The sequence below is a fragment of the Macrobrachium rosenbergii genome, chromosome 42 (genome assembly GCF_040412425.1).
Source record: "Macrobrachium rosenbergii isolate ZJJX-2024 chromosome 42, ASM4041242v1, whole genome shotgun sequence".
NCBI classification, from domain to species: domain Eukaryota; kingdom Metazoa; phylum Arthropoda; class Malacostraca; order Decapoda; family Palaemonidae; genus Macrobrachium; species Macrobrachium rosenbergii.
Window position 1 is genome coordinate 19,521,696 of NC_089782.1, and position 24,745 is coordinate 19,546,440.

Below are 24,745 nucleotides of genomic sequence, written 5' to 3' on the forward strand. Positions count from 1 at the left end.
TGTATGTATGTATGTATGTATGTATGTATGCATGTATGTATATATATATTTATATATATATGTATATATATATGTATATATATATATATATATATATATATATATATATATATATATATATATATATATATATATATATATATATATATATATATATATATATATATATATATATATATACATACTGTATATATATCAGGTTGCATTGTCATGAATTGTACAGCTTTAAAAGACACTTGTTCAGCGTTGTTAAACCTGTTTTAGTCACCACTTTTTTCAAGGTGGTCGCAAATAATGTTTGTGTACCAGAACTTCCTCATCATCGCTGTCAGTGTCACGTGATACAAGGGTTTCTGTGAAACTACTCCACTCACGTCTTCTTGTGGTTATCTTTTACTAATTTTCACTTCCCTCTAGCTTCCTTTCTCGTAGTTTTCATCCAGTCATATCTGGGTCTCCCAACTCATCTGGTCACTTCTGGTGTCCATAGGAGCATAGCTGACAACAGCACGTAGTATTCTTACTGGAGTGGTTCAAAGGACGTGTCCTTTCATCAACATCTCATCCAGGCGCGTCATTTCAGATTTTTGATGGGGGAGAGGTGGCAAAGGCGGTTTGGTGAGCGAAGCGAGCCTACTGTAATTACCTGGGTTTTTTTTTATTTTGAGCTATTTTATGTGCTTTTTGAAGCACATAAAATAGATGGATAGATAGATAGATATAACTTAATGTGATGACACATTTGAATTTCGGTAGGAATAATGGAAAACCACTGCTGTTACTTCTTGGGGCTTGGTGGGGTGAGGGGGGCAAGTTGAGGCTTGGGGGGGCATCTTGAGTCTTAGGGGGCAATTTCCCCGCCAGCCGCCCCCCCTACATGACGCCCCTGAGCTCATCTACACGAGAAAGTCTCCCTGAGGATGTCGTTCAATTGGAGCTTCAAAAGTTCGAGCGAAGATGCAGGGCATTATTGCCCTAATGCTAATCTCCTTGCATTTTAGTACATTTTTGTCTGCTTATTAGTTTATTGGTTTATTTTTTTCTTTCCGTATTTCCCTTTACCATCTCTTAATTCCTAATGAGCACCACATTCTTTGGAAGCTTGGATTTCAAGTCAATGGCCCCTGTGGGCTTGTTCCATATGAATAGGGTTTATCTTCTGAATAATAATAATAATAATAATAATAATAATAATAATAATAATAATAATAATAATAATAATAATAATAATAATAATAATAATAATAATAATAATAATAATAATAATAATAATAATAATAATGTGGAACTGCCGTAATTTCCATTATGGTACCGTTTCTAATTGTATCCTGCCATCTCAACTCCTAATATTCTTCTTAAAGCTTTTTTCATAAATAGATAAACTCTCTTTTAGTTCTGTTGTCATACCATGGTTCGTGTCCATAGAGCAATACAGATCGTAGTTGACTGATATATAATATTAATTTTACAAGAAATTTTAACATATTTGATTTCCAAATCTTATCACTCATGCCCGTAGTTTTATTTCCCTTTTTAAGCTTTTACTAAATTCTAACTCAAGAGCACCTGTATTGGATACCATTGTCCCTAAATATTTGAAAAATGTTCGACCCCATTAATCCTTTCTCCATCTCATGCAACCTTCTTAATCCTTTGTGCGTACTCTTCATTACTTCTGCTTTCTCAATAGATTTATTTTGAGTCCCATCTCTCTAGATATACGATGTCTTCTATTAAGCAAGCTTTTTTAACCTTGTGGTGCTTTGTTGATTCAAATAGCATCATCTGTTACGTTCCTGTTGTTACTCTAATCTAAACCTTCTCTTCCATAACCGATCACTTTTTTCTTTATAAATTTTATGAGAATGGCAAAGGTGAAATGACGTTTCCCTGTAGCATCCCACTATTTACTGCGAATTAACTTAAGACCTTGTCAACATTAATTTTGCATCTACTTCGTTGATGGATAACTCCAGTTAGCTTTACATATTTTTTCAGGAATACCACAGTGCTCAAGACTTTTCACAATACTGGCATGTGGACCATCAGGTGGGAATTTTTGAATTCCAGACCAGGCAGCACAATATCTTAGCACAAGTATTTGACCTGTGCCCCTCCCGGCTCTTTTGAAACCAACTTATTTACCTCTAATTCTTTATCTCTTACTCCAGGCTGCTAAGGTTAAGCATACAGACTATTTTTATTACAACCAACATAGGCGTACTGCCTCTTTGCGTATACACAGTCATTCATGTTACTTTTCTTTGGTACCTTAACAATAACTTCCGATTCCCTATCATCAGGCTTCGTTTATTCCTTATCCTGCAAAACTGTCTAGTTGGTATGCGAGATGTCGTTTCACTTTCAACTGTAAGCATCTCTGCAGTGATTTCTTCATAACTTGGTGTTGTACATCTCGAAAGCTTCTTCATCGTTGATTATAATTTGATTATTGTTTAAAAACTATGTATAAGCGCATTCAGGTCTTCGCCAGCTTTTAGTATATTAATTAAGTTGTGCCCTTCATATCTCTTTTGGATTCACGACTCCCCAAAGATGTTCCGCTCAGCAATGTCTTCTCCTTTCTTTTTCTTTCTGGTGTTATTATTTACCCACTCCTCATTTCGAAAGAATTTTTTTTATTTTCACCCGTGGATATTTTAAATTAATATAATAGTCAGAAACAACTATATTTCTAAACTAAGTTTCATATTGAAATTTCTTGTGGTATTTATTGAGAAAAATGCGTTAACAGTAGCAAAACTTATTACAGGGAAGTCACATCTGCTGCCAATAAATCCATGCTTAACAATGAAGCAGACACTACCTGCTGCGCAGTATATTTATGAAAATGAAACCTATAGCAATGAATTAATAATTCATCTGGTTTCATAACTACAATGGTTACTGACTCCGAGAAAGGTGCCGCGGATGAACTAATATACGTATGAAACATTCGAATATACTGAGACATTGAAGCTGACAACAAAAAAACATAATAGAGTTCGATGATGAAACAAAAGACTACCTAAATATATTTGATGGTGAAATAAGACAAACTCTAATGTTGGGAGACTTCAACTAGCGGTATGATGTCTGTGAAAAGAAGAGAGTAAGTTTTGATAAGCATTTGCAATCATCATAGACTGATCAGTCACGTAAGTAAACTAACATCAATGTCTGGTTGTATGTTAGACTTAATCATCAGTGACTTTAATAATAGGATGGCGAAAAGTTGAGAAACAGATGGTGACTTTGACCTTCCATTTTATCAACAGATTACTTTTTACATATAAATAACAGTCTACAAACATAGATGAATGTATAAGTAAATGCCAAAATAATTGAAACAACTTCTAAATGTTGTAATACACAATAATAAACAATGAAATTGCTGACGAAAGCATCAGCTGTTTCTTTCTTTCCTTTTTATAATTCAAAAATTCAGATCAGATTGCAATAAATAGTGTGCGAGGACTGAGAGAGAAGTTTGTATTAAAGAAAAGTTACCATGGTTAGATGGCTAAGTCAAACAAGACAGGAGAAAATGGCAACTAGCCGAAAATAAGCGGGAAAACAAATCTTCAGAATTAAGAGAGTATTTCAAAAAACTTAGAAATGAGGTGATTGAATGAATAAGAAAAAACTACTACAAATAGAAATATGCGTGAAAAAATATCAGTGCATAAATATTTCAGTAAAAAAAAAAATCAAGAAAGCAAAAGCAAAAAATTAACAGAAAAATTTGCAAATTTGTCTAAAGGAACGAAGTCAAACAACGTACAGTTTTCTCCCAGACCCCACAGATTCCTGAGATGTTTCAGCAAGACTGCGTTAAAGGAACCTATAAAAAATAAAGCAAGCCAAGGAATCTTAACGCTGTATTAACCCATTCCCAGTGACAGAATTGACACAGCGGCAATTTTTCTTGAAGCTGTCATGTTGTACAGAACGTGAAGGGTGTAATGATACCTTAGAACAACATTGCTATCCAGGCAGTGAGAAAGATCCTATGTGCATCAGCAGCTCATTAAATATTTTAGAAAAGAGAAACATCGTACTCTAAAATACATCAGCTAAATAAAAAGATTCAATGAAATAGTGTTGTAGCCTACGATAAAGTACCTCCTTAAACACGGGGATCATGATAAATATCCGATACCAATACTACTAGGCCTAAAAGCAACATTTGATGCAGCGTATTATGAAAAAGAAAATATTTAGAAATCACATTGTAATGCATTAAGAGCTGACTATCTCACGAGAATAACTTTTAAAAGACAAATTGAAATCTATGAAGCTACCTCAAAAACTACTTAGAGAATTGCCACAAAGCAGTTTCGTTGGAACGATATTTTTAGGTATAAACACAGTCGAATTATTTTGGATTTTGAAAAAAAAGATGCATTTAAGTTTAAGTTTAAGCGTAGACGACTCCCAATTTTACCCAGTTATGGAAGACACTGAAGCTGTTTTTACCAAAGTATGGATTTGAATGAACAGAAAAATACTGAAACTACATATATAAGATCAATAAGAAACTTTAAAAAGCTAAATACAACATTAAACCAGTAAAATAATAATGTAATGTGCATATAGTAAAGGTAGTGATGAATTGTGGAGTATTTTTGATAAACATCTAAATAAAACAGATCAAACATCACATGTGAAAATGGGACACCATCACCCTTAGAAACAGCTTTCATAAGAAATAACAAATACCAATACTTTAAACGTGTTTGTACATAACTGAGTAACCATAAGACTAAGCTAATGTAGTAACTTCTATAATGATCTACCAAAATGATTATTGAAGAAGCTGTACGAGTATACAGGGTTTAGTTAAAAAAAGCGGGAAAATTTTCAAAAGAATAAATCCCTACAGAATACGACCACACCCAGCCTTATTGGGCTTAATTTACTGCCTGTTAAAGAAATTGTTGAATATTAAGTGATTTGGCGTATATTGCCAAAAAGAATAAAGACGTAAACGTGTGAGATTGCTTGCAGAAATGAACAGCCGAAAGGGTAACTGTACGTCGGAGCTCAGACAAGTAACAGTGGATCCAAGATGCAAAAAGGTTACTGGAAAAGACTATTTGAATACAGAGCATCCAACGTGTCAAATTAGTTGTCTGAAGAAGGGAAATGGTGTGATGGTGAAATGTCACCTTGCAGAAATAGCAGTTTGGACCCAGGAAAAATTTAGAAACCTGAATAAACTTCCACATCCATGACCGTAGATTTTTTTTATATATCCCAAAGACTACGCCTCACTACGGATTAGTATGAATGCTTTATTTTCACTAACAAATTTCTATACGCAATCAATAAGAAAAGTTACTTTAATTTCAAGAGAGAGAGAGAGAGAGAGAGAGAGAGAGAGAGAGAGAGAGAGAGAGAGAGAGAGAGAGAGAGAGAGAGAGAGAGACTTTACTTTTGAAATTCACATAATCTGAAAGGTAGAACCATTGTTCACGCTCCCTTCGTCCAATAAACTCCACTGACTGAGCGCCGACCCATAATCCTGCAGCGTAGAAGATGTTTCCCTCCAAAAGAAATAGTGTTTCTTTGCGCGGGAAATGAAAAACGTAAACAAACGAACAGCTGATCATCCCTTTAACATCCCGCATTTTAGTTGGAACTTAGTAGGACTATAATCTAGTACAATTTATTCTGTGATAATGGCGCCGAGAAGAAGTGAGCGCCACAGTATTGCAGTGACATTTGTAGATGATAATCAAGTTACTAAAATAAGGAATGGCGTAGATGATGGGGAAGGTAAGTTATAGGCCTTGGTTATGGCTACCGGTGTTTTGTTTCGTCATCCTTCCTTCCTTTTTGTTAACAACTCATTGAATAGATGGGTTGCCTTGTGTTTAAAAATGTTTTTTAATATGTTTGCCGGTTTCATTAGCTTATTACCGTCCATTTTTTTTGCAGGCTTTTTATGATACCTTTATGCTTCTGTTGCGTAGTTCTGTAGGCCTAATAGGTTTTTAACTTAAACCTGTGTTTTTATTGGATATTGTCATATAGTTATATTTTTAGTATTTAATTCTTGTTGCAACGTAACAGGCATTGTAGGTGTTCCAGGGTAGGCTACACTGTGACTTCCCGGGGGTTGTGGAGAAGAAGTTTAAGAGAGCTTGTAGGCTATATAAAAACAATCCACATAGCCTAGTCTAACATGAGATAAAGTAGTTTGTCAATATTTAGTAATAAACATTCATACCATGATATAAAATATTTCCATATCCAAAAATAATTATAACAATGCTCTACTTATGAATTTGCAAATATCAAAACTATGATATTTTCACCTTGTTCTTATGTCAGGATTACTTCAGCATAGGAAACTATTTCTTTGTAAAAAGAGAAGAATTGCCATGCCACTGAATTTATTAAAATTGTTGGATTAATAAATAGAAAATAAATAGCATCTGATTAGAGTGACAAGCCTTATACTACATTATTAGAAATGAACAAAGGTGGAGTTACAAATGGAGTGTTTCCATACAAAACAAAAGTGGTGGAAAATGGTTAAGAACTTTACTTTAAAAAGTAATGAAATAGTTCAACTGTTTTTCACAGTTTTTCTGTGATGCATAAGTATAAGATCATGTGTGTTCATCTTCTTGTATTTATTTATTACTTATATTTATTTGCTAGAAATAAATTTTTCTTGAGAATGGTTGAATATTACAGTTCATTATTTTCTTAGCAAGTGAAAGCAGAACATATTTCAGAGGTACAGTTTGAATGAGTAGTCTGTTTGTGACTTGCCAGGAAATAATGGCAGTATTGAAACTTATCCTTTAGTGCAAATAAAAGTGTTAAGTATAACTCAGGATGATGCTAATTGAATAACAGCTGCTAATAATGATAGAATTTTGAGCAGTTATTGATCATTCTATATATACAAGCTAGAATGTAAAAATTTTTATGCAAATAATCAATATTTAAAAGTATAAAATATCAAACATTAGTGCACTATTTAACTTTTCATGTTGGATATTTTCGATGGTAATTTACATGAATTGGGAAATCATATTGGATAATTAAAGGGCTTTCTGACAAGTATATTCCCTGAAACAACCAGGTACTGCCAAATAGGTAGTCATTGAAGCTTAATAAGGCTGGGAATTTGTTCATTGTTAATTTGGGTTCTGTATTGATTAACCTATGTAATATTAGTAAATTTGGTAGAAATTTCAGGGTGGAGATTCCGCCTGCAGGTTAGTTGAGAGAGAATTCTTCCACCTAGGGAGTGTGTCTCCTACAGTAAGGGGGATAGTTTGTATTCCTTAGGACGAAATCACAAATTTTTAGTGTGATTTATGTTTTTCCCAGGTATTCAAACGAATCTTTTATCATAATTCCAACTCAGCCACCCCATGTAGTCTTGAATTACAAATGAAAAAGTACTTGTTGATGCATCCACTTCCCACCAATTAATTATATGTACTTTATTACTAAGTTTCAATGAACAAGGTAGTTTCACACTGAGAAATACTCCTGCATAAAAGGTTCTAGTATGTATACCTAGGATGGTATTTAATTCCACTACCTCCATAAGTTGCTGTAGATATTATGCAGGCTAGTGCAATTTTATCAGTAAGCTCAGATCTGATTTTTTTTCGTTTGTGCTTGTGTGTGAAGTTAAACCTCTGGGGGAGCTTCATCGAAATAAAGATGCTGGAATTTTGGCCCAGGGAAAACTGAATGGATTGCCACCACTAGAGGAAGATTGTACCGAAGAAGATGTTCTCCTCAAACCAACTGGTATGTTGTCTTTTTTATGTCATGTGTGATAATTGCAGAAAATTTTTAATGTAATTTGCATAAACTAAGATATTTTTTCTCTCCATCTCTTGAATAATATTGTCAAATGAAAATAAGAACCTTCATTAAGTACTTGGTAATATTTCACTTTCTATTTTTGTAAGCCAACTGAGATTGTTCATAGAGTGTTTTTAGTGTTGTCTTTTTTTATAACACTTTGCGCTATATTAAATGGTTCCTTATGAAAATTTATAATTAACCAAAAATTTTCCAGAATTGCTTGAAGAAGCAAAAAGTACACCATCAGGAAGCAGTATTTACTATTTCAACACACCTAAAAAACGATTGAGTATGTTTGAAAAGGCTGACTCTGCCAAGAAAGTTCACATGTCTCCATCAACACCAAGGACTCCTAAGACTCCCACAATTCACCAATTGGTAGGCTCAAGGACACCTAAAACCCCCAAGACACCAGCATCTGTTGCAAAAGGTAAATGTATATAGATTTATCTACTCAGTTATTCTTTATTTAGTTGTTTGTTATTCATGTGTTTAATGATGAATATCAGAGTTCTTGTACTGTATTACTCTCATGGCCTTCTATAATCCCAACAGGAGGCCTCGTAATTTTTCTGTTTAAATTCTATAATCAGATGGACAGCAAGTTTTTTAATGCTTGACATTAAGAGATGCTACATTTGTCCTAATTATATCTCCAAGGTTAATTCTTTTACCATTTGGAAGTTTCTGGAATACAAACTTTGGTTTAGATGGTTTTCTTTTATAGTGAAAACAGGCAAAATGTCTGCTCCATTAAATTAACCTTTTAGAAGCATGGCATATGTTATTTTTCATTGCTGGCACTTTTCCATTTAATGCCACAAAATAATGGATATACTTGTTTTCAATTTGGAAGAGGTTTGTCTAAAGAACAGTTTCAAGTTAGATATAATATATGTAAAATCAGGTGTGACAGGTTTTTTAGGTTGAATCTGGTAGGTCATTTAAAATAAAATTTTTATCTTATTTGTTCAAAGTTCAGTCAAGGGCATACTCATATTTATATTACTTAACTTTCAGGCATATTACGAACTCCAAAGAGCAGAAGGAGTTTGTCTAATCTTGTAGAAGATCCCAAGACACCTTACAGCTTCAGAAAACGAGTCAAACAACGTAGGTATCCCATTACTGTTGAATTCACTGATTAACAGCAGTCAAATTACTGAAACTTAGTTTTGATAAGTTTAATTTGCACAGGGAATGGTGTTTGGTAATCTCTAAAAGAATACAAAATTGTGCATGGATAATCCTATAGAGCAAACTATACATACAATATTTTGGCATATAGAATGTATGACAATTAAGGCAACCAAATTTTAGTGTGAACTTTCAGTAAATACATAGTTCTGTATATGAGCTTTTAACCTGTATATACAGTTCTAGGGACAAACTTTTTAGGCTTTTTCATAGATTTTTTGTAGCAAATTTAATACACAAGCCATACTTTTGAGATGTGTCCCAAATTTGTTTTCAGTAATCTAGCTTTAATACATAAGTAACAAAATAATGTTTTGGTCATCATAAAATAAACATAAAACGTGGGTGTGACCTCACATATCATAATCGTATTTATCATTTGAAACTCCAAATGAAATCTATTTTGAGGAAATAGCCAATGGAAAAATAGTTGAAGAATGTCTCTGACATCATGATCTTCTGGGTAGCTGCTGTAGGCAGGATAAAGAGCCTTCCTGCATTGAGTCCCTTTAAATTCCATCATTGACCAACAGTGGCACTATTCTGACCATGACTGGCTATGAGAGAATTCTTGATGATAGTTGATGTGTCCTGTGGAGTCCCAGTGGGACCAAAAGGATAACTCCTTTGAGGACTCACAGCAGCCAGAAAAAGTAGGTTTTCCCATGTCAAGAGCTGTTGGTCGTGGTTCATTTAATATAAAATTCAATGAAGTCTTCATAATGTTTAAGTATAAAAAATTTGCATTCAGTAGAAATATGGTAGCAGGAATAATTTTTGGCATACTTTTCCCTCATTGGGAATCAAAATATATGCTGAAGTGGTGTGTATGAGCATTGTTGTACTGTATAAGTTACTGGAAATGAAATTTGCCTTTAGCCCACATAATATTGATTATTCAGTTAAAAATTATGCCTAATACTAATTGTAAATTTTATATGATTAGAATGAAATATTTGTGGCATGATAAACAAAGCTTAGAGTTTGAATAATCAAAGTATGATTTTTATTAGTTTTCAGCTGAATACTTTGTCATTTGAAAACTTCTAAGTTGTGTTCCTTGATAAATTTTGCATTGTTGAAAAGCACTTGATATCACTTAAAGCAACGACAGCTGAAGGATGATAATACATGATATTAATATTCTCACTTCATTTTATTAATAAAACTGCATGTATTCATGTTAGCTGATGCTTATTTGCATGTATGTTAGTTAAAACTTGGATTTTTCTCCTGCACTATGATTTATATGATCTTGTGACTTCACTTTTGTATGAATATGATTGTTACATGTTATCATTCAGAAGTAGATAATAATAATAATAATAATAATAATAATAATAATAGTAATAATAATAATAATAATAATAATAATAATAATAATAATAATAATAATAATAATAATAATAATAATAATAATTCTGTATTAATGATAGTGATAGTACATTATGGTGTTGTCCCTGGTAGGATGCATATACTGTAGTCTGTGTAATGAGTCAACAGGAAGTCATACCATAGAGTGTAAGAACAAAAGCCTTTTTTTTTTTTTACTTTCCCTCTCCCCCACCTTATTTAAGAGCAGTCTATATGCCATTAGGCACAGTTGATTTAAGAAAAATAAATGATGATCAGGTATCCTGGACAGATATATTCTTGATGATGTATTGAGAACTTATATTTTTAAAGGGATACTGTGTTGTCATGCTATAGAGCTTATGAATTGAATGGAGACCCCTATTTAATTTAATAGCATTGTACTCTTCATTGAGGGAGGTCAACTAAGGCACAGTTACATTATAAAGATAGTAGATTTGTTCCTACAGTGATACAGACCTTTGTCTTCTATATGGATATACTGTGAGCAAAAGCTGGTCCAGTTGTTGAAGCTTGCTAACACGGTAACTAGCTAGTGGCAAGTGAGTGAGAGGGGTGGCAGACCCACTCACTCACTCAACTTTTGATGCCATTTTCTTCTGTGTCATTACTATACAGATATCTTCTATTCTGCATGACTTATATCATGGCTGTTGTTATTTAAGCACTTAGACTTTCCTTTTACTGCCTCTTTTTTGATGTCTGGCTTTGTATGTGATTATATGTTTGATTGTGGTTTTAATGATGTTGCCTGATTCTTCACCTGTGAGAATTTTATTTGTTCTTTTTGAAGTGTTCAGGAGTGCATGCCATCTGTGAACTACTTTAAGTGTCTGTCTGGGTTACCTGCCCAGTGGAAGAAGTACTTGTTGAAGTGGAAAAAGTCCAAGAAGTTGTCAGCATTGTCTTCCATGGGAAACAGACCTCTGTTTTCCATGACCAACCATCAACAACAGTTTCCTGCTGTCCTGCTGTGACCCCATGCTTATGCTGCTGTAACAGTGCCTGTCTGTTCCCCTCTTGCTTAGCCCAGGTAGAGCACACTCGAACTGGATGGTGACTGATCTGGATTGCCCTGGGATGGGATGTTAGACAGTGTGATGGCTGTTCTTGCTACTTCCAATGGCCTTTCTTCTGTTCCTTCCTCTCCTGCTTTTGTACCAATGACCTTAGAGACACTCCAGTGAGGTTAAGTTGCTGAAAGTGCTCTGGCCTTCTCTTGGATCAGTGGAGAATCTGTTCCTTGTTACTTTCCTGGATTGCTTGGTTACAGCAAAAGCTCAGTATGTGCCTCATTTTCAGTGGATGCTTCTGCTTTAGCAGTGGACTCTATGGCTGACACCTCCATTGCTGATGCCTGACTTGAGTCTGTCCTTTGTGGCCCAGTGAGAGGTTGGAGAGGCCTGTAGTCATAATAGGTTGACGTGCTGGCTGTCTTTGCCCTTCTCTTCTTCTTTGTTGTCCTCCTTCTAACCTTCTTTGCCCTTCCTATTCATGGATTGCTGGAAATGCAGGAAGAAGGACTAGAAGGCAGCCCACCACATGAAGGGTAAGAAGTCATCACCCAGTTGTTGCTTTCATTTGAGAGTGATGATGATCACTGCAATTGTTCTGGGTGGAATAGATGGATCGTTTCACAGATGTGCTCACAACCAGTGCCTGAGCTTGCCTTTGGCTGGTAGCACACAGTCTTGTTGGGGGAGGGCCTTCCTTGACTCTTCCTGTCTGCTCATACCTTTCTGAAGGTGCAGAAGGAAGATCATCACTGATGTGGCCCAGCATCCCAGGGATCAGAGCCAAGAGCTCTCATTTCTTTACAATCTAGGGATCATGATAAAGTGAGAAAAGCAGCAGACAAACTACCTTGGCATGCCAATTGATGTGGTAGCAGCAGGAGTCTTTTCTGCAGACTTGAATCACATAGCTCAGGAGGTTTCAGTTGTTCCCATCTTGACAGAAACAACCACCTTGGCTTTGTTAGGTCATTCTCTCTCACATCATCCCTGGAGGAGCTTGTCCTTCATGGGCAATTGCATTTGCAATCTTCTCAGTGGAGTCTGAAGTGGCCGTAGTCACCTGCTTTAGATCATCCAATGCTCCCTGTGTTCCTCTGAGCATCTTATTTGACCTTTTTCAGGATTTGGTAGGTGTGACTCCCTCCATCCCCATTTTACAAGGAGGTTGGGGGAATGATAGAAGATAATTATCTTTGGTTTGATTGCATAATCCTGCTACCTTCTGAGCTGATATTCCAGCTGTACATGGGAAACCTTGATTCTAAATTTTTCAGACCAAGGCTAAAAAAAAAGCCAAATTCTGGCATAGCCCTTTTAGCCTTAACAGCACAGTAACCAAGCTGTACAGGTGGTTACATGTCATATTTTCCCTAATTACATGTGGACTGGAAGCTGCATTTCTGGGTAGAAAGAACAGATTTGTATCCTCAAAGGAACAAGTAGCAAATTCAGGAAAATTTGCATTTTTCCAGGTAAACAAATCTGAAGTCTTATCATAATTCCATCTCTAACCAATTCCACATTTGTTTTTCTGAGGGAAAGTTGGAATCAGGAACTGGGTCCACAACCTCCCTTGCTTGCTGTTAGTTAACTGTCTTGTTACCAAGTTTCAGTGATCAGACAAACTTTTGCCAAAGGTATATACATATACGATGAATGACTTCATGTTTATATATACTGTATAGGAAAAATGCAGATTATCTAGAAGTTGCAATATGGTAGATTATGTTTCATAAGGTCTTTATTATTAGATGTATTAATTTGTTTTATGTCTGCATTTTTATTCTTATGATTTTTCTGTACACAGATATAAAGAAAATAGTGTATAAGGAAGAAAGTTCCTCATCAGAAGAGGAGGTTAGTGAAAATGATAGCGATTATAAAGATAGTGAAAGTGAAGATTCTGACCAGGATAAAGAAAATGATGATACATGGGCATCAGGAAGAACTCCAAAGAGAATCCCTCTAAGAAATGACAGAGGTTTGTCAATGACCCCATCCAGACGACCTGGTGTTTCCGTACCCTCTGGAACTCCGGTACGAACTCCATCCAGGGTGGGCCGAGGAAGAAAAGTGAAAGATGTTGAAATGGTGAGGTGGTTGTCTTTTAGTAAGCTGCTGAGATAGAATTTAAAACTTTTAATTGAATGGGCACTACGCTTTGCAAACCTTTCAGTAAATTTTGTTACATAGTTTACTCACTTTAACTTGAATCACTTGCTGGTGGTGACCAAAGTGTTTGAGATTTTCTTAAAATCCTTAGCCCTTTCTGTAAGTGTTTATAAATTCCTGTATTTATAGTTTGACTTGTAAACACTGGAGAATTTTGTTCTTTTATGTAATGCAGATGAACATGAAAAAGATTACTGTCATTATAGACATCACTTTTATCTACAGCTGTACTCTTCTGCACTTTGTGAGACTAGATTTAAAATCAGAAGTAATGAATATTAAACATATCATTGTTAATAATATTGTATTATTAAGTATGATATATTATTGAGGGAAACTAAAGTGGGAAGAATGTTCCTATACTTAATGTGTAAAGTAGAGTTCAGTATTGTATGTCAGGCTTCATGTGATATACTGTTTGAATTATGTAGCATGAATTATTGTAAGTGTTGAAGAGAGATGCAGTGTGTATATGGTATGGGTAATTTTTTTTCTTAGTAGACTTGAGGGCAAATCACAGCAAAATTGAGAGCAAGAATAAATTGATAATAATAAGTTAAACCTGAATGTTAAACTTTTCAATCACCAGGTCAAAGTTATGTTAGGAATTACTGAAAACGAAACTGTGTCATAGTGGCAATGTTGTTTGATTTGGATATGTGTAACTTTCACTTCAGTGTTTACTTATGTGTCCTGAAAGCTTGAATTGATCCAGATACATTTTCTTGCAGGTTCCAGGTGTTGTGAATGTACATTAATTATAGTTTTCAAGTGAGATTGGAGAATAAGTCATAAAAGTTTGTGTTCATAGTGTTAGTTCCAAACTTTAAAGGAAGTTTTATTATTTCAGTTTATATAGCTACGAAATTTGTTGCGAGTGTAAAGAGGCGAATACATTTGATTTTCAACTCATGATCTCTGAATATTTCAGGTTGCTAAGGCTGAAGATTATTTTTCACATCAAAGTGATGCAAAAAAAATTGCGACTTCAGACCATACGCTTAATCACCTTCAGACTCCTAGATTATCTCCAGAGGCACTACAAATGCTTCTTAGTGATGTGACGGCTTCACATCCAGTGGAGCGGAAAAACTTGGTGGAGAGTCATGTTCAGATGTTTTCTCAATGGATGATTTCCCTTTGGTAAAAATCTACTTTTTTACGATAAACTTCTTTATCAGTTCCTTGCTAATCCTTTTTTGTCCATGTGGAAATAATTGTATTTTATGTAGGAGTGCCAGTTGGAAACAGTTATTGAAGCAAGTTAAAATGGTTAATAGGTGGTAGGTAGATGAGTAAGGGGGAGGAACCCCACTCACCTGCTGTGAGCCAGCACTGTCTCTTTGGCCATCTTTGGGTACAGATGTGTGCTCTGACTGATTGTTGAATGGAATTAAATTTTCTCTTTTTGTTGTATAAATGGTTTGTGTCTGTTTCTTCATGGATATAAGTAAGAAAAGTGAGCAACGGAGGTGTGAAAGCCATAGGTGGATATGACTACTGTATGTTCTTTTTGTCTGGATCCCCACTGTTTTTATTTGTTCTAGGGTAGACCTGCAGTCCTAATTCTCCTTGTTAAGAGTGTGCTTGCTGGTCTTCCTTTCGGTGGGAAAGGTTCTGCAAGAAGCTGAGGAAGGTGAAAAGACATTCACCAGTACCTTTATGGGGGAGGGGCTGCATATACTCTGCCAGTGACACCTTTGAACCTGTTTTGATCCTTGCTTCCAGACTGACTTCCTTCCTCTTCCTGGCTTCTGCTTATTCTCCTTTGGCTTAGTGGGAGAGGGGTATTCACACAGAGGTGGTAGGTCAGCGTGTGTTTTCTGAGAGTGATGATTTGTGCACACTTGCCAAGGTCTCCTGAGGTGAGGCCTTGGTGTATGCTCATAGCTTTGTCACCTCCTGCTCCTTCCTTGTTGGGTACTCAAGGTATGGATAAGTCATTGGTGTACCTAAAGATATTGCCATCCCTTGGTATTCCTTTTATGGCATTTCTTGACAACTTACCCTGTTGCTTTTCCCACCACGGAGCTCAATGAAGTTGATCCTCTTTTGGTGGTCATGCTGCATGTGAGAGATTTTGGCTCATTGTATGAGTAAAATGAAGTAACAGAGGTGCATATCTTCTTCCTCTGGGAAGCCCTTTCACAAGAAGTGTTGAAGGACTTTGAGTGGGCTCCTCATTACTCTTTTTGAAGAGTATATTTGATATGGCAATGGAGAAGAGGCATTTCAACAATCAAGACATCTTGATCCCCCATGCTGTTCCTTCAAGACTGGGGCACCAAAGGGTGCTGCATCCAAGCCTTTATGGATAGCCACACCTCCTTTGAGGGATATAGGAAGGCATAGGCTTCCTCGAAACCAGGGCAAATTGCCAGTCTGTAGTGAGATTATCCTTGCACTTAAGGAATGAGTCTCATACATAAAAGGCAATGGTTTGTATTTTAGAAGGCATGAACATCAACTTTTAAAAGTAATTTGTATTTTACCTTGGTACACAAACCAGACCATTTTACCATAATCCTACCTTAGCCACGCCATGTAGTTCCTGATGTTGACAAGGTCGACTCACCTGCTTACCAACAATTAACCACCTGTTTACCAAGCTTCAATGACCTTTTTCAGCTTAAAGTAAGGAATACGTACTTAAAAGAGTATACTTTGTATACATAGGAAAAATACAGTTAACTTTGAAATTTGACATATTCAATCACACACTTAATAGATCATAAATTGAGGGCTCATTGTATTCTATAATCAGAAATTATCATTATTAAATGGAATTTTCATGTTTTTCTTATGAATTTTTTTTATAATGATGACATGCAAAAGATGGTTTAAGAATGGTGAAATGTAAATATGTTAGAAAATAAAAGTGTTAAGAATATTCTTTAAAATACTTGTCCATTTTTTATGCTGTTCTTTATTATTTTTCGTAAATGACTGAATACAAAACTTAACCCATGGAAAAATGAAAATGCAGGTCTTCAAATCTGGAATGAAAAGTTCAGTCTCTACCTGTCAGTTTTGATACTTGTATGTTTTTCCGATAACATAGTGTAGTGGGCTTCATTAATTGATATATTGTGTTTTTACTGTTTATTTAATTAAGCTTATTACCAAACTTTAAAACAATACTATTAAGGTTTATATGTTGTCAAGACATGGACTATAGCTTATTTTTCATGTCTCTTTCGTCTCTTTGTTCATAGTTTTTGTTTCCATCGTGCCAGTAGAATCATATTCTACAACTAAAATCTTATTCCTAACATCGAGTTAATCTGTTGTGTTTTTGCCTTCAGTGAAAATTTCAGCATTTTTTTGTACGGTCTTGGGAGCAAAAAACTCTTGATCAGTCAGTTCCAGGAACAGTATTTAAGTGACTTTGATAACATAGTTATTAATGGCTTCTTCCCCTCACTAACTTTAAAAAGTGTAAGTACTTTCTAACTTTTTCCCATTTTTAGGGAATGAAAATTAAACTTTTAATTCTCATAGACCTTGGCAGTTATATTGATACACCACCTAAAAATGCTATGCTGTCATTAAAATATATGATTTTAGAATGGAAGTATTACTGTAATGATTTTGGATAACTTTTCAAATTTAAGAAGGTAACCTAACAGCGCACATCCTTCCCTTTTACCTTGCCCATACTCCAGCAGTATATTAAGAGTTGTTAAATGTGCACGTTAGTGGTCAGATACCCATGATAAAAAGTGGAATTACATGTTTAACTACTGAATGTCAGTTATTGAAAAATTAACGTATTACATAAATTATAGCCTTGAGTGTCCCAGCTATTTACCGTAATTATCACAAATACAGTATCTGTATAATGATTGTATTCCGTATTTTTAATCCAAGGTGGGTGAAGTTATCTATAAATTCCAATTGTTTTTATATTGTCTTTTCCAGATACTAAACACAATAACCGAAGATATTTTAGACCATACTGGAAGTTTTCACAGTTTCCATGATCAGCTAGAATTTATCAAGAATGTGTATGAGTCACCAGATGCAGAACCCTTATTTATTGTCGTTCATAATTTGGATGGACCAATGCTAAGGTCAGACAAGGTGCAAACTACTTTTGCCAGTCTTGCTTCTTTGTCTCGGGTCCATCTCATCGCTTCAATTGACCATATTAATGCACCTCTAAGTAAGATTGACTTTTTACTTTGGTTTCTGTATTTAAAGATATTCTGGTCTTAAGGATTTTTTGTTCTGAAAGATTTTTTTGGTCTTGTAGATTTTATGGTCTGTACTGTACTTATTATTACGAAGTAGTTCTGGTAGACACTCAGCATATTTCTTGACTGTCATGGGGCTGGTCGGAAAGATTTGCTTTCAAGTGAAAGGTGTAAATTAGATCAAGCAGTTCCGAGATATTGAGCATATGGGTGGGAGAGAAGTTTGTTTTAAGATTGTTACACTGTTGGCTCCCTCTTAAGTGAAATTTAGGTTAATTTTTAGGTAGCCATAGGTATTAATTAGATTACTGTATTTACAGATTTTTTAACAAACTGGAGAGTGAATAATGAATTTTGAAAGAAAGACAACTTTTCTTTTTATTTTCATACCTGTTTATATCAGGCAATTAAAAAGAGTGTAATAGTATAAATGACATGCATGCTGCTTGCATCTTCTACAGGTTTAAGCTTGAATTGGTGAATTTTTTGTCAGTAAAACATCGTATTAGGAGAATGAATGTCTGTAACAAACCAGGATAATACTGTATTGTGTTGTTCTTCATTCAAAAAAGACCACATTAAATAAGATCTGATATGACCATTGTGAACAAGCTCATCAGGCCAGCCCAGTGAGAGTTAAGAATCTTAACTCAGTGGTTTGATTAAATTATTTATTGATAATAATAATTTAGACCTAAACCTAGGTCATCATGCATTCATGATTTTGTTCATTGCTCTACTGTTTCTTATGTAAGCTTGTCACCTGAAGTAGTGTATTCTTTAATAAATGGGAATGTCTTCTCCTTCCCTAGAATTTAATTTTTTTTATGTCACACTATAACATCCTGAATAATTGCCTTTCAGAAAGTTTGATAATGCCAGTGATAATGTGTGTCATTGTAGGGTAGATTTCTAGTAATCACATTTGTTGGACATTTTTTATCATTAAATTGTGGGGAAAGGAAAATACAGTAATCCTGATTATTTGCTGGTTGGTGAATAGTACTGTAATTTTAGAGCTGAAAAATTAAACCTTAAAGGAAATTTTGTACTTTATACTATTACAATGTCTTGTAAAATGCCATATATTTTGATTAGGCTTAAGTAAGTTTTCAATTTTTCAGTATTTGACAGTGGAAAGATGAGCTGCTACAATGCTCTGTGGTTTGATGCCACAACTCTTTCCCCATATTCTGAAGAAACATCATATGAAAATTCGTTGCTTGTTCAACAATCTGGTGCATTGGCACTCTCTTCTCTTGTTCATGTCTTCAAGTAAGTAATATTTTAAATTTTTCAGTATTCTTTCTTGTGTTTTTTCTTAGATGTCCTTAATTTTATATGTAAAATGTACACTTCTCTGAAAATGAAAGTTGTTCATGAAGTAGGTTACTCACTTGTTTTATGGGTACAGTGGTGCTAAATTATTTTCAGCTGCTGGAAAAGAGCTGTTATTTTGTTCTTCTTGGTGTAGATGGTGATAAAGCAGGAAAAGCTGTTTTAGGCATGACTAGATCAAATATTTCTGTTCCTGTTGATGATTTGCTATTATTGCTAAAACTTATCATCTTTAATTAATAGCAGGCATTGTGGAATAATGAATTTGAAAATTAAAATCAACCGTAAGTGTGTGGTGCTCTTTCTAAAAACACGCATTAAAGTAGTATCACATATGTCTGATGCATGGGGTTTTTATGAATAAGCCACACAACTCAATCCATGAATGCAAGGAATGCAGAAAAATGCTTTCAGTAAAACTTATCAGTAGTGATTGTCCAACTTTCAACCAACAGTGTATACCAAGTATCTGAAACAAATCCTTGGAAGAAATTTTGTCAGAATCCTCCTCATTATCAGTTTTCCCAGATATTAAAATTTGTAAGGGGTGTAACGTGTTAAATTAGACCAAATATAATGTAATCAGTAGTAATGAAAATATTTGGTATGCTTACTCTCAATAGACTGGAGAGAAAGAAGTGACAAGCTGGTTTTAGAGGAGGCAGGAGTTTCACAGGTTGATTATTTGTGATAAGACGTACTATCTTGTACTGCTATATATGGAATTTAAAAATGTCGTGATGGCTTTTGTTAATTACAAGAAGGAATTGGAAAGCATCCGCTGGCCAATGTTGTGGAAGGTCTTGCATTACAACAGCATTCCTGTTAAGTATGTAAAGGTAATTTAAATTAGCCATGAATTAAGTACATGCCAAGTTAATGGGGTCTTGTCAAGTGAATTTGCAGTAAATATTGGGGTGCTGTAAGTGAATGTTATTTCACCTTTGTTAGTTGCTTTTCTCATAAATTTTATAATGAAAAAATGGTCAGAGATAGGAGAGAAGTTGAGACTGAATTTATGGTAGATGCATAGTATTTCAAATATGTAGATGGTGCTGTTTTGATTAGTAAACACTACAGGAGGAACAAAGCTTGTTTAATAGAAGACATGTAAGAACAACACGTAATTAGGACAGAGTATTCACAAATGGACAAAATACTTTAGATGAAGAACAGGTTAATGAAGTTGAATTTTTCAAATATATAGGAACAATGATATCCATAATAGGTTCTAATGAGATGGACTTTAGAGTAAGACTAAAAAAGGCAAATCAGACAATGGACAGGCTGAATGAAATTTGGAAATCAAATAGACTGAAATTCCATACAGAAGCAAGGCTAAATGAAAGCCTAGTATGGCATGTATTGCTATACAAACATTTGTCATGAAATTACTGTGCAAATATATCTAGAAGATTTTTTGATTTGAGAATAAAACTTTAAGATGGCAGGATAGTTAGAAAAGATACCAGAAGGGAAATCACAGAAGTTCCATGAGTAGATGACAACGAGGAAAAGGAGATGGAGATGGTTTGGATAGGTTCTTTGCACAACCCCAGAGGGAATAGTACATGATAGATATACTTGTGCTCCTGTAGGCACCATAAGAGTTGGAAAACCCAGAGTTACATGGATGAGAACTATGAGAAGGGAGGCTGGGTATAAGTGGAGCTCTGTGGAAGATGAAGCACAAAAAGGATGTGATTGGCAGAATATCACAGAGGCCCTTTGTGCCAGGCAATATTGGAGGTAATGGTGATCACAAAGAACAAACCCTTTTGACCAGCTGTATAAGAGTTAAGAATATTAACTTTGTGGTCTGATTAAACCATTTGTTAACAATTTTAATAATGATAAAAAGATGACAACATTCATGTTACCATGAATACTAGAGAAATGACCTACTAAATGAAATTTGTTTCTGTTTTCCTGTTGTTATAATCACATTTTTACACATAACTTACATGATTCTGTTTTTAGCTTATGAAAGCTCTTAAAGATGATAGCAAGAGTTATCATAAGCTAAGAGTAATTATCTGTAAAAGTATGTATAAAATAAGAAGAAAATAGAAACACAGAGTCCAGTCCAAAAACAATAAGATAGGAGCCAATAATGCTATGTCTTATTTGGGAGATAATCACCAAGTGATTATTTCAAGTAACAGTTTTGTAATTCTCAAGAGAACATTTCATTCAGAAGATTGACTATGCCCTTGATGTATACAGGGTAGCATAATATCGTGCTACTCACATTTGTAGATGTTCTGACCAATTATTTCCACTTGCAAAAAATTATTTCATAATTTTCATTACAGGTCCCTTACACCCAATGCCAAAGGCATCTTTCTTATGTTGGCTCGCTATCAACTGGATCAAAAAGACAACTCAAACTATGTTGGTAGGTGCATTTAATGTATTTTTTGCCTTGAAATATAATCAATTACAGTATACTAATGTTGCCTTAATTGCTTTCAGACAGTTTTTAGCCTTACTCTGACTCCTATTGTCATACAAGACTCAGCTTCTTTATCATTCTTGTAGCACTGTAATTTCTGTAGTTCATTGTTTCATGAGTTACTGTAGATGACTGATCATTTTAGCGCACCCTTGACCTTTAAACATGTTTAGTCTTTCTTGTCGTGTTATGCTTTTTATAGTGTAGGATTTTAACCAAATAATCATCAAGTCATTTGAATTCGGAAAATATACTCAACTGATAAAAATTAATTTTGATACATGACATTGGATATATAAAAGTTACAATTAACTATTTAGATCAAATACTTTAGCAATACCAAATTAAATAACTAAGTCTACAAGATACTCATGACTCAACATTACTGGTGAAAAACCTTTATGAACAGTTTGTCTATGAATAACAGAATCATAATATTAATAACATGAGATCATATTTGTAATCTTATACTTCTAATCATTCTTTCACCAGCACAATAAATCATATGAAACTATCTTAGCCTCTGTTTTAGCGCAACAATAGTCAGTAACTCTTATAGCTATACTTACCACTGTTAGTATTTTGATGTCACTCAGAATGTTTCAGAGGAAATTGTCACAAAGTTTATACAAAAAAATTCACTTCAACTTAATGTTGTTTTGAAGATATCACCACAAGGTACAGTACATACAGAAAAGACTTCAGTGTTCTTTGCTCACTGTCTCCAAAGCAATTCTTGACTGTTGCCTATATCCTGGAAATATTTATACTGTACTGTACTGTACTTAACAAGGACACAAATCTTCAGAATTGTTTGAACTTTAACAGATAAATAAACAAGAGTAACCCTACTCTTCATTTGAAAAATACATCACAGAACATTAGTAAACATTTTCTTTTGTTAAATTTTTCTGAAGTTATGGATAAGGATTTCGAGAAGTGTATGCTTCTGTGGAAATCTTGAATATTTTTACTTCTTGGACAAATTTTGTCCCACAAATCCAGTCAGTTTTTAATTGCACATTTTTAGTTACTCAGTGACCAGTAACTTAAAGCTCAGCATAATGAGTGGTTTTAAAGCATCCTTTAAAAAAGGAAGCAGCACTGGTGTTTTTCAACAGACATTATTGTAGTAGAGTAATATGAAATCATGAAACGGTATTATTTCTTGTTCAGACCATTTGTTTTTATTCAGGAGTTTGAACATATGCACAATTCCCAGGCTCCCGAACCTGGAAGGAGATTGGTTGCTACTGCTAGGTGGCACACAGTCAAGTATCCTTCACTTCTTTTCTGGAAAGTAGGATTACCTATTAGGTTTGCAGAATTTTTCACAGGTTTTAGTTTTTCCTCAGCTCCTGAATTCTGTATGAATTGCTTTGCACTCGTCATTTTGCATCATTCGTTTTCTCATTCCCATGAAATATACTCAGGTAATTCACAGAACTATTCTACAGGTTTTTGATTGTACACAGAAGTAGAGTTAGACATACATAAAGATTTCAGTCAGATTATAAAGGAAGGCATACATAAAGATTTCAGTCAATTATAAAGTCCTAGTTATATTATATTTTTCCTATTTTTAAAAGTTTGTACAGTACTTTTTTCCATCATATGTACAGCTGGCAGTAAATATGAGAGGCTGTATGGTAGTTTGTTTCTCAAATATCTTGTAAAGCACTTTTAATGTGTATATTTAGTACACTTGTCAAGAGCTTAGTAACATTACATATTTCAGCTTGCCATGAGTTCAAAAATCTAGAGATTTATCTTTCAAGGTTTTTTAGTAGATAATGCTCTGCCCATTTTTTACATAATGAGCTTCAATTTAAAGCTAAGAGGGACTATAAAAATTTTTTTCCCCCATAATCCATTGCTTCATACTGTATATTTTTTCATATAGTATTTAACTTAACACTTCCATGAAGTAATGTGCTCACCCTATAAATGAAATTGTATAAGTACAGGATTGATTTATAGATTTTAGGCACACATGCCAAGCACTGGGGCAACTAAGGCCATTCAGTGGTGAAACGGAAATTGACGGTAAGAGTTTGAAAGGTGTAACAGGAGGAAAACCTCGTAGTTGCACTATGACTCAATTGTTAAGAGGAAAGAAAGAGAATATGAACGGAGTTACAGTAAAAGGAACGAAAGCAGTTGCAGCTAGGGGCTGAAGGGACACTGCAAAGACCCTTGAGTAATACCTGCATCGCACCACATGGAGTGCACTGGTGGCACTAACCCCCTACGGGGATAGATATACCTGTTGAATGATATTGAGGAGTGTGTACACATGCACACTTGTTGATAGATAATGAAAATTTCTGTGGTTTCTATGTATACAGTACATTTCAAGTCTGTTATTATGCTAAATTTGATTATTCTGTTCTTTCCCATTTTCAGGCTATGCTAAATTTGATTATTCTGTTCTTTCCCATTTTCAGGCTTATCTTTCAGTGACATGTATCAGCGCTGCCGTGAAACTTTCCTCGTGAATTCCGACCTCACGCTCCGTGCCCAACTCACCGAATTTAAAGACCATAAGCTCATTCGTTCAAAGAAGGGCCATGATGGTACTGAACACCTCCTTATACCATTGGATCCTAGTACATTAGAAGATTTTATGGCTCAGGAAGACTTATAAAGATGCTTTGCTTATATCCAATAATCATCAAATGCTTTAATGTGTGGTCCATTTTCTTAAATCTGAAGCAGTACAAAATCACAAACTCCTAGCATTCAAGAAGTCATTTTAAGTCATGTATATTTTAAACAATGCATTTTTTGAAGTTTTCATTTGTAACCATTGCTTTTTATAACTGATTATGTTTTTTCATACTTATTTTAAAAGAAATCAAATGTTAAAACTATTCTTTCACCCTTATTGTAGTGAGCAACAAAAACCTATTAGGCCTCAGCAATCCCATGTCTGAAGGCTGTTGGTTTACATTAAGCCGATGTTATGCAAGCATATACCTTTGCCTAAGTTTAGGCACCCCAAGGTGTAAAAGGGCATAAGAGGTGTAGTGTAGACCGACTTCTGAACTCTCCTACCAACAGAGACCTCCAGTGAAAAAACTGAGGCAATATACAGATGAAGTTCAAGAAGGTAGAGTTAGGGGCGGGGAAGAAAGCAAGTTACAAAAGTC

General features: G+C 34.7%; 1 protein-coding gene across 1 annotated transcript; it reads left to right on the forward strand.

Moving 5' to 3' along the window:
- The first annotated feature begins 5,482 nt into the window (after nt 1–5,482).
- Nucleotides 5,483–24,463, forward strand: Orc2 (origin recognition complex subunit 2). The gene is made up of 11 exons (XM_067085687.1): nt 5,483–5,781; nt 7,663–7,785; nt 8,060–8,275; nt 8,866–8,958; nt 13,240–13,523; nt 14,536–14,747; nt 16,910–17,042; nt 17,526–17,769; nt 18,925–19,075; nt 21,454–21,536; nt 24,041–24,463. The coding sequence occupies exons 1-11, from the start codon at nt 5,685–5,687 to the stop codon at nt 24,238–24,240; spliced, it is 1,836 nt and encodes a 611-aa protein (XP_066941788.1). The 5' UTR covers nt 5,483–5,684; the 3' UTR covers nt 24,241–24,463.
- Nucleotides 24,464–24,745: the final 282 nt, after the last annotated feature.